The sequence below is a fragment of the Aethina tumida genome, chromosome 3 (assembly GCF_024364675.1).
Source record: "Aethina tumida isolate Nest 87 chromosome 3, icAetTumi1.1, whole genome shotgun sequence".
Taxonomy (NCBI): domain Eukaryota; kingdom Metazoa; phylum Arthropoda; class Insecta; order Coleoptera; family Nitidulidae; genus Aethina; species Aethina tumida.
Window position 1 is genome coordinate 28,510,036 of NC_065437.1, and position 13,473 is coordinate 28,523,508.

The 13,473-nt window shown below is 30.6% G+C and overlaps 4 protein-coding genes across 5 annotated transcripts in view; 3 read left to right on the top strand and 1 right to left on the bottom strand.

Annotated features, from left to right (window-relative positions):
- The first annotated feature begins 193 nt into the window (after positions 1-193).
- Positions 194-2,090, top strand: LOC109605363 (WD repeat-containing protein 5). The gene is made up of 7 exons (XM_049964307.1): positions 194-367; positions 421-547; positions 604-700; positions 753-869; positions 932-1,208; positions 1,293-1,612; positions 1,676-2,090. Coding segments are annotated over exons 1-7 (1,041 nt in total). The 5' UTR covers positions 194-365; the 3' UTR covers positions 1,777-2,090.
- Positions 2,091-3,222: 1,132 nt separating this feature from the next.
- On the top strand, positions 3,223-4,996 carry LOC109605361 (adenylate kinase 8). Its single transcript, XM_020021933.2, has 7 exons — positions 3,223-3,312; positions 3,359-3,571; positions 3,624-3,911; positions 3,964-4,138; positions 4,187-4,415; positions 4,464-4,632; positions 4,693-4,996. The coding sequence occupies exons 1-7, from the start codon at positions 3,223-3,225 to the stop codon at positions 4,933-4,935; spliced, it is 1,407 nt and encodes a 468-aa protein (XP_019877492.1). The 3' UTR covers positions 4,936-4,996.
- A 1,372-nt stretch (positions 4,997-6,368) lies between these two features.
- Positions 6,369-10,670, top strand: LOC109606924 (uncharacterized). 2 transcript variants are annotated; one of them, XM_049964568.1, is made up of 14 exons: positions 6,369-6,427; positions 6,492-6,694; positions 6,753-7,006; positions 7,089-7,339; positions 7,396-7,524; positions 7,574-7,784; positions 8,169-8,586; positions 8,761-9,076; positions 9,127-9,329; positions 9,385-9,617; positions 9,672-9,901; positions 9,958-10,101; positions 10,153-10,363; positions 10,419-10,670. In XM_049964568.1, the coding sequence occupies exons 7-14, from the start codon at positions 8,517-8,519 to the stop codon at positions 10,635-10,637; spliced, it is 1,626 nt and encodes a 541-aa protein (XP_049820525.1). In that variant the 5' UTR covers positions 6,369-6,427; positions 6,492-6,694; positions 6,753-7,006; positions 7,089-7,339; positions 7,396-7,524; positions 7,574-7,784; positions 8,169-8,516; the 3' UTR covers positions 10,638-10,670. The 2 variants fall into 2 exon arrangements, with proteins under 2 accessions (XP_049820525.1, XP_049820526.1); XM_049964569.1 differs by lacking the exons at positions 6,369-6,427; positions 6,492-6,694; positions 6,753-7,006; ... (1 more) ...; positions 7,396-7,524; positions 7,574-7,784 and having other exon boundaries at positions 8,084-8,586.
- A 47-nt stretch (positions 10,671-10,717) lies between these two features.
- LOC109606923 (uncharacterized) overlaps positions 10,718-13,473 on the bottom strand; it is a 33,013-nt gene continuing 30,257 nt past the window's right edge. Inside the window, exon 6 of the mRNA XM_049964474.1 lies at positions 10,718-12,434. Coding sequence (XP_049820431.1) covers positions 11,874-12,434 — 561 coding nt within the window. The 3' untranslated portion in view covers positions 10,718-11,873. The remainder of the gene's footprint in view (positions 12,435-13,473) is intronic.

Here is a 13,473-nt window from a genome sequence, read left to right on the forward strand (position 1 = left end):
TTAACTTTGACATGTTGGTGAAATTGATTTTAGCAATGTTGCCATGATATCTAATAATGGTGTTTAAAAAACAAGGTATACCTACTGCAAAGACTTTTTTAGAAAGGTTCAGCGTTACGAGAATACGTAAGTAAAAGTACAATTTATAAGATAATAAACGTAACATAAACTTAAATTTCATACCAGGATTTCCGGGGTGGAAACGGCAACATCGCTACTTCTTTAAGACGCGCACAAAATTCAATGGCGGATGGCGTGCGATCGTTTGTTTTCATTTTGTGAATAGGTAGTACATTAAACTAGTTAAGTACGTAAGAAAACTTTTGTGCCTAATAGATTTCTGAATTAGTTTAATAGTCACATTTATGTAAGTATTTTATTTTACAACATAACCGTCTTGTATAAACTGGATAATTTTAGGAACAGTACAATGATGCCCATGGGAGGGCCGCAGTCTGTGCACAATTCAGGTAGTTTGCCGCAAAACACACCACCCAGTTCGAATGCTTTAACGCCGACTGGCTCTAATAAATCTAGTAGCAATGTGGTATGTACAATTTGAAGTTACACTCACATAAGATGCATGACATGATTCTCTTATAGAAACCCAACTACACATTAAAATTCACACTGGCAGGACATACAAAAGCTGTTTCTTCAGTTAAGTTTAGTCCGAATGGAGAATGGTTGGCCAGTTCAGGTAGGTTATGTTTAAGCCTTGAATTCATGTGACTACATATTGTTGTTGTTAGCTGCTGACAAACTGATTAAAATCTGGGGTGCCTATGATGGAAAATTTGAAAAAACAATCTCAGGTCACAAACTAGGTATTAGTGATGTGGCATGGTCCAGTGACAGTCGACTTCTGGGTAAGTTCCAATGAATTCCTAGGGGATTAGGATAATTTTCAAATTTATTTTTCTATTTGCAGTATCTGCAAGTGATGATAAAACTTTAAAAATATGGGAATTGTCATCTGGAAAGTGTCTGAAAACTCTGAAGGGTCACAGTAATTATGTATTTTGCTGTAACTTTAATCCCCAATCAAATTTGATAGTATCAGGTTCATTTGATGAATCTGTGAGAATTTGGGATGTTAGGACTGGAAAATGTTTGAAAACACTACCTGCTCACTCAGATCCTGTGAGTGCTGTACACTTTAACAGAGATGGTTCTCTTATTGTTAGCAGTAGTTATGATGGCTTGTGGTAAGCATAAATTTAAGATAATTTTATTTTATATAAAGTATACCATTAATAATTAGTAATTCTGATAAATATATACCATTTCAGTCGCATTTGGGATACTGCTTCTGGCCAATGTCTAAAGACCTTGATTGATGATGATAACCCACCAGTTTCATTTGTAAAATTTTCTCCAAATGGAAAATATATTCTTGCTGCTACTTTAGATAACACCTTAAAACTTTGGGATTATGCAAAAGGCAAATGCTTGAAGACCTACTCTGGTCATAAAAATGAAAAATTCTGTATTTTTGCCAATTTTTCTGTCACTGGTGGCAAATGGATAGTCAGTGGATCTGAAGATAATATGGTATACATTTGGAATTTACAAACAAAAGAAATAGTGCAAAAGTTACAGGGTCATACTGGTAAGAAAATATTCATTCAAATGAAATAATTTCTTAAAATTTTAATATTATTTATTCTTGTAGATGTTGTCCTTTGCACCACATGTCATCCAACAGAAAATATCATTGCGTCAGCTGCTTTAGAAAATGATAAAACTATAAAACTTTGGAAAAGTGACACTTAGGGATTTAGACGTTTTTTTTATTTTGTATATTTACAAATTTTTGTGAATTGGTTCGATTTTATAGAAATAATTTTATAAGTGATATTACATTAACAACTTTTGTTTTCTACCATGCGCAAGTGCCGCCCTTTATGTTTGATTTCAAACTGCTGTGACAAATGTTACTAGACTAATCTTCAAGGTTTTACCCACAGCAAATTAAAATCTACAATTTATTTATTGTTTTTCATTTTTATTTTGTACATAATTTTCCAAATATATTTTTATATAGTCACAGAACTGTTGAAAATAAACGAATTCAAAATTGGATTAAACATGTAGTTTTTTGTTTATATTTATCCTGTTTTTACTACATACAGTATTGAATATTACTATGTTCTGGCTTGCATACAGAAATGTTTAGATATTTTGTAATTATTTCATAGATATATGCTCAATACAATAATTGTATTTTTTGTTCGGTAAATATTTTTACAGGTTATTTTTGAAGTGACAAACTTGTTCTTATAGTACCATTAATTAATTACCATTAAAAGAACTGAACTTTCTAAAACAAAACAGAAAAGATACTCGGTCGAATTATTTCTTCAACAGAAATTGATAATTGTGTGATTTTTATGTACATGGTGTAAAGTAAATTGATATCATTCGCAGATTGTCAATTTCAAAGTCTTTTATGTCAAGGAGACCCGCATAGAAAGACAAAATCCATAAAAAGATAATTTCCACCTAATCCATTTTCGAGTCCCTCTACGATCAGCTGAAACTCCGGAGGCGAAGTGAGACACTAAATCCAAAGTATGTTTTAGCACTTTAAAATATGATGGCAGGAAGGTGTTAGTTTGGGATTGCTTTTCTGGTCACGGCATGGATTTAATTCATCGCATCTAAGGGATTATGGATAAAGAAGAGTACATATTGTAATTCATTTTGTTTTCTTTCACAGAATGGTTGATGCCACTAAAATTTCTCTTTCAACACGACATCAACCCTAAACAGTGCAAAACTGATTTAAGAACAAAATTAAAGTTTTATAATTGCCAGTTCAATCGAAAATTTATGGAAAGTGGTGAAAAAGAAGATTCGAGGCAAGAAATTCGAAAATCTATTTCAAAAGATACGAGTTGATTAGGTGGATGATATTTTGCATAAGCTAATATAATATATGCTAAAACGATTCGGTCCACTAATCAAAAATCAAATGAAGGATATTGAACAAAATATTAGGTTTTTTATTGTTATATATTAATAAAATTGCTTAAGTTTTTTAATTTGTCCTTTCAATTATGTCCACAGAAAAAAGTAAATTATATTGAAGGTAAATAAATGAAGTTGTGGACTTTAAGTAACCAATATTTTACAACATAACGCTTTATTTAAATTATGTAATGTAACAATGTAGGTATGTACATTGTCTGTCATAATTCTTAATATCTGTCATCAAAAATGTCTGATCTCCCAAATTTTCCCTTGAAAACAATACCTGTTAAACATATTCCATATTTGGAGAAACATAGAATTCATGAACTATTCAAAGTAAGAACAATTTCTAATAATTAAATCAATATAGTTTCTATTTTAGGAGTTAGCCAGGGAACTGGTCGTTCAAAAACCCTTGGATCATGTAATGTTTATCAAACAAATTTTATCAAGTGCAGCAAATTTAAGAGATACAGCAAGAATTTTAATTCTCCCTTCCCCTAAGATAAATACTCTGGAAATTGCGACTGAAATTTCTAAAATCACCAACCAGGTGGTTGTTTCGGAATATACACTTCTACGCACTTTGCAAACGGTACAGAATTCCCATTTTACTATTTCAGTATTATAATTATTAATATTCATAGGATACTCGTGAAAGTGTTTTTCCCAAAGAATTAGCAAAGACTCTCCGCAATTTAATAAGAACGGAAAACGCGTACAAAAATGGTTGGATTATTGTAGGATGTATACAAACTGATAGTGAAGCAAGAGCAATTCTTCGTGAAGGAATTTTACCCACGTTAGTTATACATTTTGTCGCGTCATTCCATCCGAGACTTGATCAGTTGCTGTATTGCAATGTTCATGCTTATTGGCCAGAGTTCAGAAGGAAGATATACAACTTACGTGAAGTATTTAGTACTTCTTTAAAGGTTATAATTGGAATTTGAGATTTTTTATAATATTTCTTACATACGGTTTTAGGAAGTTCATATTAAACAGAAATCAATGGAAGACATAGTAAATGAATGCATTAACATTTCGAAGTGTTTTAGAGGACCAAAATTTATTAAGCCCAGAATTATTTTAATAGGACCACGTGGATCTGGCAGGAGAACGCAGGCTCAATTAATATCATCAAAATTGGGAGTTGTGCATGGTAAATCTATGAAATTATTTTTAGCACAAACTAAATTGTTCACCTTAGTGGATTTCCAATATTTATTATGTCAAGTTTGGACTTCCGAATCTGATCTTGGTCAAAAACTGCGAGAATGTAAAAATGAAGCTTGTTTTCATCCTGAATTACTTGTTCAAGTTCTCAACAAGCGTATTTTGGAAGATGACTGTTTGGAAAGTGGCTGGATCCTAACGGGTTATCCTTTTACAGCTACTGATTTAAAATTTATTGACAGCTTAGATACACCTCCCAGCAGGTAATTGATTATTTAAATGATTTTTTGAAATTCAACATACACTTCCAGAATTATCTTTTTGGACATTGATATTAATATTTGCATGGAAAGACTACGTTATAGATGGCATAATATTTATACAGGGTCGATTACAAACGTAAAGGAAGATTCAAAAGCTTTTATTGAAAAAGAATTGCGGCTACACCCAAAAAATGAAGAATCACTTATTACAGCAGAAGTAAAATACTTTCGCCGTTTTGTTTTAAATATATTTAAATACTATATTATTTATTTTCAGTTGTATTATTATTGCGAAAATTATGGAGCTATGAAAAAATATTGTGGAAATACAGCCTTTATTATAAATGCAGATCAAGATTCTTTAAGTGTGTTCAATTGCATTCTATCTGCGATTACGAAAGCTCTTCCACCAGGAATAACAAGATCGGGTCTCATTGAAAAACTTCCAAATATTACCGATTCTTGCATATGCATTCCAGTCCCCGATCACGTTATGAACTGCTTTATTCATAAAAGATGATGGATTTTTTATTGTATACATTCATTTTTGACATTTGATAAATATAATATTTATAATTTTACTTGTTCACATATGCATTTGATATACATCAGTAAATATAATTATAGCAACTTCAAATAATGTAAGACCATTATACTTTATTATTGTATAAAAATGTCAAATATTTTTCCTTGAAAAAATCTACATATAATTATTAATTTTGGAGAGAGTGTCATTTTATTGTTACTTCTTAATTTTTTATTACTTCGGTGTATCTTTGTGACATATATGTTGAAAATATTGTAATTGAACAAATTTGTAGTGGCATCCTTACATGAATGTATGGTACAAAATTATAATTTAATATGTGTTTATACACAAAGCAGTCCAACTTTCAGATGAAGTTGACCCACACCCAGTGGGTGGGATCTTCTCATCTTCATTTCTCAACATGTTGAACTTGGAATCGTTATTAAAAATTACATGTTCTCACTCTTCTGTGGTCAAATGAATATGATACTGAGCGAAACGTAATGGGATTTTTATGTTTTTTTTTTTGTAAAGAAGGAAGAAGAAAGAACACAGTATCCAAACAAACCGGCATTCACCAATCTTTTTCTTACAGGACTTGAACTGAAGTTAGATTTCCTCCTAATTGGTTTTGATGTGTCTTGACTCTTTGAATGGATGGTTTTTAGTTATACGAATAATTCATTTCTCAGTTTTTTGTAGGGTTTTTTATTTTGTGATACAATACAAGTAAGTGCTCAAAATACTCAAAATACAGATACCACTGGCAATATTTATAATAAAATAAAAAAATATAAAAATTTACATTAAAATTGACTGTCGTGTTCAATTAAGCAATAATTGTCAACTGACAACATTTAATCATTAAATGATTAATTAAAATGTCTGAGTCAAAAAATTCTAACAAAGAGAAGTCCTCCTTAGAACAAAATAAAAAATCAACTAATGAAAATAAACCAGAACCAGAGCAACAGCCAAGACCTCCGGGTAAAAGTGGCCGCCCCGATGAAGTTAAATTTAAATCGCAGGTATCTTTTGTATTTCGCACTACCTCGAATTTGGATGAATTTGCTGATATCTACAATTGTAAGTGGATATTTTTCTATTCAATTTTTACTATAGAAATTTGATTACCTTTTACACATTAATTTTTAGTTTGTATATCATTAACTTCTTTGCCAAGAGAAGGTATCATTTCTGAAATTAAAACGGCACTACGTCTTCGCGAACTTAAATCATACGAACTAATCAATGTGATTAGTAAATTGGATAAACTCTGTTTGAAACCAATACATGATAGACACGAGTTACATTTGAATAGAAAAAGTGCAATAAAATTGTTTAAACGTTTAGTTTCACATGGAAATCCTGATGACTTGTTTGAAGAACACGTTATACACTTGATGTGGGCCATGTTTACATGTCTACACCATTTTCAAGTCAGGCTTAAAGTGTGTGGAGGACTTATAACATTCTTTCGCAGGTAAATTGGACAGCTAATTGAAAATGACAGCCTAACCAATGCTAATTATGGACTCATTTTTTAGGAGATATTTTTTGCAGACTTTAAAAGTTTACCAACGCCTCTTGAATTTTATACCAGAACAATTTGATAGTACAGTGATATACTGTACTATGGTTTTTTGTAAAAATGGTAGACTATGGAAGTTCGAATATTTATGTAAAGAAATTTTGCTTCGAATTATTAACCAAACACACCAACTGGACAAAGTTATATCTCAACTCATTTGTAAATGACATGAAAAACTTTTAAATATGCAAATTGATAAAAATATATAATATTTTAGCTTCATGTGAAACCTTGACATTGGAAAACGTATCAGAGTCAATGCAATGTTTGCAGATTATCATTTGCGTATTAAAACATTCCGACTTAGAAACATTAAAGCCTGATACAGTTGTAAAATTTTTACACATGTTTCGGTGCAGTATTGATCCTAGCGTCAAAGATGATTACAACTATTCACAGTTAAAAAACGGTCTACTGGCATGTTTATATTATTTGGGACCGGTAATCTCAAAAGAATCTAGAAGAGTTGTGGTAAGTCCTAGTTCCTTTAGTTAATTTAATAACAATGTATGAAATAAGAGTTATTAAAATATTCTACTTACCAATTCTTTAGTTACAAACATTTATAAATTATATAAGAGAAGATCCAGACGAAAAAGTTGTAATAGCTTTAACGGATATGGCCCTTAGATGTCAATTAATTGACTCATCTTGGCATATTCTGTTCGATTACTGTAACGCTCTGCATGGTTTAATAGAAATTAATTGGTTGGAGGGAGGTATTACCAGAGCTCGACTTTTAACAAAACTAGGTATCGTTGCTGCAGATATGTATGGGAATAGGAAATTATTTGAAACTCCCAGGTTTATCATACTATTTAAAAACATTGGACCTTTCAAATAAACTGTTATTATTTTAGAATGTTTCTAGAAGGAAAGAAGTACAATATAAAACTTGGGAAAAAAGAAAGCCAAAAATTGCATGGCGCTTTTATGTTGCAATTACCAGAGTTTGTATTAAATATTTTAAAAAAATTCAAAGATTGCAGGTAATTTAAATGTTAAATTAAACTTCTAAAAATACATTAATGTTTTTAGAGAGGTTTTGGAACGCATATACTGTATCTTATGCTGTCTTCTCTGTTCATATAAAACGGGTCTTACAGCTGCTACAATTACTTGTCTAGCCATTGCATGTCAGAACTACGCATTAGAAGAAAGCAAACAAATGTCTTTCGATCATTCCTGCCATATTCACATAGTGGTTGTTTGTATTCTTAGTTTGGTTTGTTATCTCTTCAAAGCAAAGGTAACACAATAAAACAGTACAAATTAAACAGTTCAATAAAGTTTAATTTTCAAGATAACGATGGAAAAATATTTGTAAAAGTTTCTCACAAACTCAAAAAAAAATTTTTAATTCGACAAACTTGTAACTCAGTATATTAATAATAAGAGACAATTGGTATTTTTGAAAATATATTTTGTTTAAGAATCAAAATATGAGAACTTTATATATTTATTATAAAAATATTATTTGACTAGTTTTAAGTACGGCCCTTTTAACAATCACGTGTACTACGCATTAATTGTCTGAAAAAACATTTTGTAAATCATTTTGCAAATATCTCCCAGTCGTTTATTTTTATTGAACTATATATTACCAAACTTTTTATGATTATTATTTTTTTAGGCTTTCTATAAGTATTTAAATCGAATCATTAATCACCGGGCGAAACAGGCATGTCATTTACTGCCCCCCTTAAGAGTTAACTCTGAATATCCGCGACATCTTATATTATGGAACCCGCCCGATTTTATGTTTGATAAATGGCAAATTAGATATGGATTATGGACGTGTTTCAAAATAAAATCTAAATTTCGCGGTTAAATTATATTGTTATTTCAGTTTATATGCAACAATGTTTCAACTAACATTGGTTGCCAAGTTATATGCAAATATTTAATTTGATTGATTTGTCATTTTATATGTCAGTTTGAATTCTGCTGTAGCAAGACAAAGAATAATAGTGCCACTAAAATGTCTTCATTTCCATCGGTTCACATGAACCATGCGCAACATATTGAAAGTTTTTCAAGTCGATATAGCTGTAAGACAATATTATTTCTTAGTCACGAAAAATTTGCATTCTTTAATTCTGCTAACCAATCAAAACAGATTTATTACTTACTATTCTTTTATCATATGTTTAATGTATAATTATTTAACGGAATGAAATTTTCGTGACTAGTTGATATAAAAACCGTAATAATTTGAATTGTAGTAACCGTGACGCATCTACCTAGGCAATCTATGAGCTTTAGGCGTGTAATTATGTCTTTGAAAGAAAGGACTGAAATGAATGATTTAGTTTATGATGTGTGTAAATATTGTCTAAAACCTGAAAAAGATGGACATAGGCTCCACTTACATCGTATTAAAGGAGAAGAATTAATTTTATCATTTATCAAACATGCGAAACAAGATGTATTGAATGATAAAATTGTAGTTCACATTATGTGGTGCATGGTTTCTTGTCTACATCATTTTCATAACAGACTAATTGCCAAAAGAGGGAGTTTTCTGGCTAGATTTAGACTGTAGGTATAAATTTATATTTATTTCTGATAATTAATTTTATTTTATTTAGTGCTCGGTACAGAAGTTGTTTAAAAACGTACAAAAAACTTTTAGAATTCATAACCGAAGAATATTACGATCATATTATGTCTGCAATAATAGTGATAATTATTCAACTTTCTTTTTGGCAGTATGAGGAATTTTGTACCGATATTCTTTCATACGCCGTTAATGTAACAAATAAGTATGAACTAACTTTTAATCTTATATTAGGTAAAGCGGTGAAAATAGTTTTAAATTAATATAAAAGTAACTCATTCATTTTTAGATCCATTTTTTTCAGAAACGGAAGATGACTATAGAAGTGTTATTGTATTAAGACGAGTCATTCTAAATTGTAAATGGACTTCAATTCCTAAAGAAATAATTTTGAAGTTTCTTGAGATGATTAAATCGAATATTGTACTACCAGCTGTGAACAAAATATCATTTGCAATAGTACTCTTTCAATGTCTAAAGCAAATGATTCCAATTTTTGATGTTGATGAAGAGAAGTTTTTAGTAATATTTTTCGTTTATGATAAAGAAGTTAAATTGTAAAGTATGTGCTTTTAGATTGAAACCGTCTTCGTTTGGGTTAAGGAAGATCCTAATCTTTACTTAACAGAGCTGATCAATTTAATTGTACTTTGTAAAAAAATGTGTGAAGAGGCAGGTTCCAAATTAATTCATCTTGGATTTAATTTGTTAGAAAGAGCAAATATAAATAATGTTGGACTTATACTTAGAACAATGATCAAATTAGCCGACACTGGCGAAAATAGTTCCAAATTTGTAACTCCTAAGTACAATGAAAACAATATTACCCTAATATATATTTATTTTAATTTTAATTGTTTAGGTTATTTCACGAAAACGGAGTGTATAAGATCAAGATTAGGAGTCTAGGATCAGACAAATCTTTTATAAGTAAAATGTTAAAAGATAACTGTGAATTATTTCAGAAATCTTTTTTGAATTGTATCAGAAATTTTAATGTTTCCAAGTAAGTATATTTTTTAAAAAATAATGAAATAGTTTAAATTTATTATTACAGAGATGCTTTAGAAACGATTTATCGCTTTTTGTGCATTTCTCTATGCGAAGTTCCTACAGGCTTATCAGCTACAGCAATTGCATCACTAGCAATGGGTATTCAAAAGTATGCGCAGGTACATAGTGGATTGTTGTTATTTGAAAGTTTAAATCACATGCATGCCATGGCTATTAGTTTAGTTTCATTGATATGTTATATTCATAAGGCTTCAGTAAGTATAAAATGTATTTTAATATTTATTGTCCAACTGATGAAATTATTTTTAGACATTTTACAAATATGTAAATCACTTAGTTTTGACTAGAGCATCAATAGCCCCACATCTAAATCCTCCACTGCGTGTTATTTATCAATATCCTGTGAATCATATTTTGTATACCACCCCATGTATCTTAATGGACAAATGGGAAATTAAATATGGCCTTTGGATTACATTTAGAACAAAATCTCGTAAATTATTTGTTAATGAATATGAAATTGTGTAATTGTTGTTTAGTTTAATAAAGTTTAGTTTGTTTCCTTAAGACAAGTTGTTTTCTTAAACTTATAATTAATTTTACTCAAAACAGTGACTAAATATTTATTTCTGAAATCTTATGTTAACAATAACAAAACAAAATTTATACAACTTTACTTTATATGTATAGAAATATCGATATGATTTATTTGCTGCAGTAAATATAAAAACTACAAATTTATTGCACAATGCGTATACGAAAATAAAACAAAAAGCCACATTCATTGGCATCTTCGACATTAAACATTTAATTTTTTGCATTTCATTCAAGTTAATATTTAAATAATTTTTTATGCTTATCTGTTTTGATTCATAATAATTATCTGATTTTATAGACATGAAAATTATTGACAATGTGGACAGCTAGAAAAAAATATTTACTTATCGCTTAGGCAAGATCTGGTGCTACTGTTTAATTCCGTTAACTTGAATGAAATGATTTTCTAATAATACAATATCACATTTCAAAGAGTTTTCTAACATGTACATATATTCTATTTGAAATTTATATAGATAATATTTAATTACTTTAACATAAATTATCTATAGGGATATAATATAAATACAATTATCTAGTAACTTCAAACTCAATTTACAACTGTACAATATTTATATGGATTATAATTTAATATCATAATAAGAGATTCATATGACTATAGAAGCCTTAAATTATTACTTATATATTTGGCTATAATTGTCAATATGTTCTTTAATTTAAAGCTACTATAAGGTACTCTCAGTAACATTGTAAAAGAGAAACTTTTACAATAATTAGAGTTTTTTTTTAAATTTATATGTTAGCAAAACAGGGCTTACTACTTTTCTTAGTAAATTTACAAACAATTAGAGATCGATTTAGAATATACTCATTTACTATCACAAAAGAGTAAGAACACCCTATTTAATTTAATGACAATTGCCTAATATTTTGTTACCACAAACATATAAGGGATATGGATAAACATTAACTTTTAAGTAAATGATGTGTAATTTTGCCTGCTATTGTCTCGTCATTAAGTCCCTCAATATAGTTTTATAAAATAACTTTTGTTCAGTATATTTGGTTTGTTACTGTTGACAATTGCCATATTCTTTACAGATGCAAGTCATATCTAAGGACCCCAGTTTGGCACATTTCAGTATAGTCTTGTCGTATTCCACAATAATTTTAACTAAAGAAACGACTTTAGAGGTTAGGGAAGGATCACGTGAGTTCGTACTGCTTCCGATGAAGTGAACTCATGTCCGGCTGTGGGTTTTTCATGATCGGAATGGTAATGCTGCTTTGGTAGTTGCGTACGACCCTGTACGGTGCGGGCTGCTGTGGCTGGTGCTGTGCCAGCACCTGCTCCCTCGCCACTTTGTACTGCTGATACTGGAGCTGGTGCTGCGAGTACATTTGCGACTGCAGCACCTCCCCATTGCTATATGTCTTTGGCGTTGGCACTTGTACTGGGGGTCCGTACAGTTTGTGACTAGGGCTGTAGACCGTCGGTTGATCGTAAGGAATGTGTTTCGGCGAGCTGTTCACGTACGACTTTATGGGGCTGCCGTGCTGGTTATAGCCCGCGTATTGTCTGACTGAAGGCGCTGGATATGTCGGTTGGCTGTTGTACATTGGACTGATGGCGGAGTACTGCAGTGCTGATGGATATGCTGGCACTTGGTGCGACGAACTCGGAGCAATGTAGTTTGGATTGTTGTATGGGTTTGGTTTGTACATTTGCGATACTCCGAACGACTGATGTATTATGTTTTGACTGATCTGGAATATTAAATTCATATTGAGGGGTTTAACTGTACATTTTATGATCAAGTACGATTCATATACGTTTTTATTGTTTTTAAGAAAATCCTTGCGTCTTAACTAGAAAAATTGTAGCTTCCAGTAAAGCATACGTACATATATCCCCTGAGACCGGAAGCGGGGCCAGATGTTCCTGCCTCATACTCAATCAATTTCCGGAGATTTCCCGGTAATAACAACAAAACCTTTCGGATTTTTATTATTTAACTGTATTTTGGTGAAATAACTATAATATGTAAAAAATACACTACGCGTCTTTTGAAGTGAATAATTTGAATTATTTCAAACATCAGTATACTAATGACATTTTATAGCACTGAATATGTTATCAAAGTAACTTTTAATCAACGTAATTTGGATAAATTAAGCAAAATTTCATTAACAACAGAAATTTTTAACCATTAATGAACCTATTATTACTAAACTCCGTAAAAAATTAATAAAACAGCATAATATTAACCACTACATTTTTCAGTACTTTTCATTGTTTGATTGGTCTCTATTTGCTGTATGTAAAGCTTTTACTTTCCTTGGTATATTTATAATCAGTGTAGAATAAAATTTTGGACTATAGCTATCCATTTCTCTCTAAGAATATTAGTAAGCTCATCCTAATTTTGAAGTTGGTGGTTCCGAGTCCAAATTTGTATTTGAAGGTGGACCCAGATGTGTTCAATTGTATTGCAGTCTGATGAGCTTGTACAAAAACGAAACTAATACCTAGTGGACCATGCTCTATGGGCAATTAGATGGCCTGGCCAGCTTACAGTTCAGATCTTAACCCGATAGAACATATTTTGGGAAACGTTTGAGGTTTTGGTACCAATTATAAATAAAAACCAATTTTTAAATAAATGTAAAGTGCGTTTATTTTTCCTGTTTTAAGAAAATATTAATAATAATCAGTTGGTGGATGCGTTAATTTCTTGGAACGGTGTATTTTTAAATCTATTTAATCTAAAAAAATTAAAATTACCCACTACAAAAGACGTTTATT

Excerpts from the sequence above, each read along its gene's own strand:
- LOC109605363 (XM_049964307.1), top strand. Across the intron at positions 701-752 it reads AGAATGGTTGGCCAGTTCAG|CTGCTGACAAACTGATTAAA; the intron begins GTAGGTTATGTT and ends TGTTGTTGTTAG. Across the intron at positions 1,209-1,292 it reads AGTAGTTATGATGGCTTGTG|TCGCATTTGGGATACTGCTT; the intron begins GTAAGCATAAAT and ends ATACCATTTCAG.
- LOC109605361 (XM_020021933.2), top strand. The coding sequence starts at position 3,223 with ATGTCTGATCTCCCAAATTTTCCCTTGAAAACAATACCTGTTAAACAT. Across the intron at positions 3,313-3,358 it reads GAATTCATGAACTATTCAAA|GAGTTAGCCAGGGAACTGGT; the intron begins GTAAGAACAATT and ends TTTCTATTTTAG. Across the intron at positions 4,139-4,186 it reads AAAATTGGGAGTTGTGCATG|TGGATTTCCAATATTTATTA; the intron begins GTAAATCTATGA and ends TGTTCACCTTAG.
- LOC109606924 (XM_049964568.1), top strand. The coding sequence starts at position 8,517 with ATGTCTTCATTTCCATCGGTTCACATGAACCATGCGCAACATATTGAA. Across the intron at positions 8,587-8,760 it reads TTTTTCAAGTCGATATAGCT|TAACCGTGACGCATCTACCT; the intron begins GTAAGACAATAT and ends TTTGAATTGTAG. Across the intron at positions 10,364-10,418 it reads GTTATATTCATAAGGCTTCA|ACATTTTACAAATATGTAAA; the intron begins GTAAGTATAAAA and ends AATTATTTTTAG.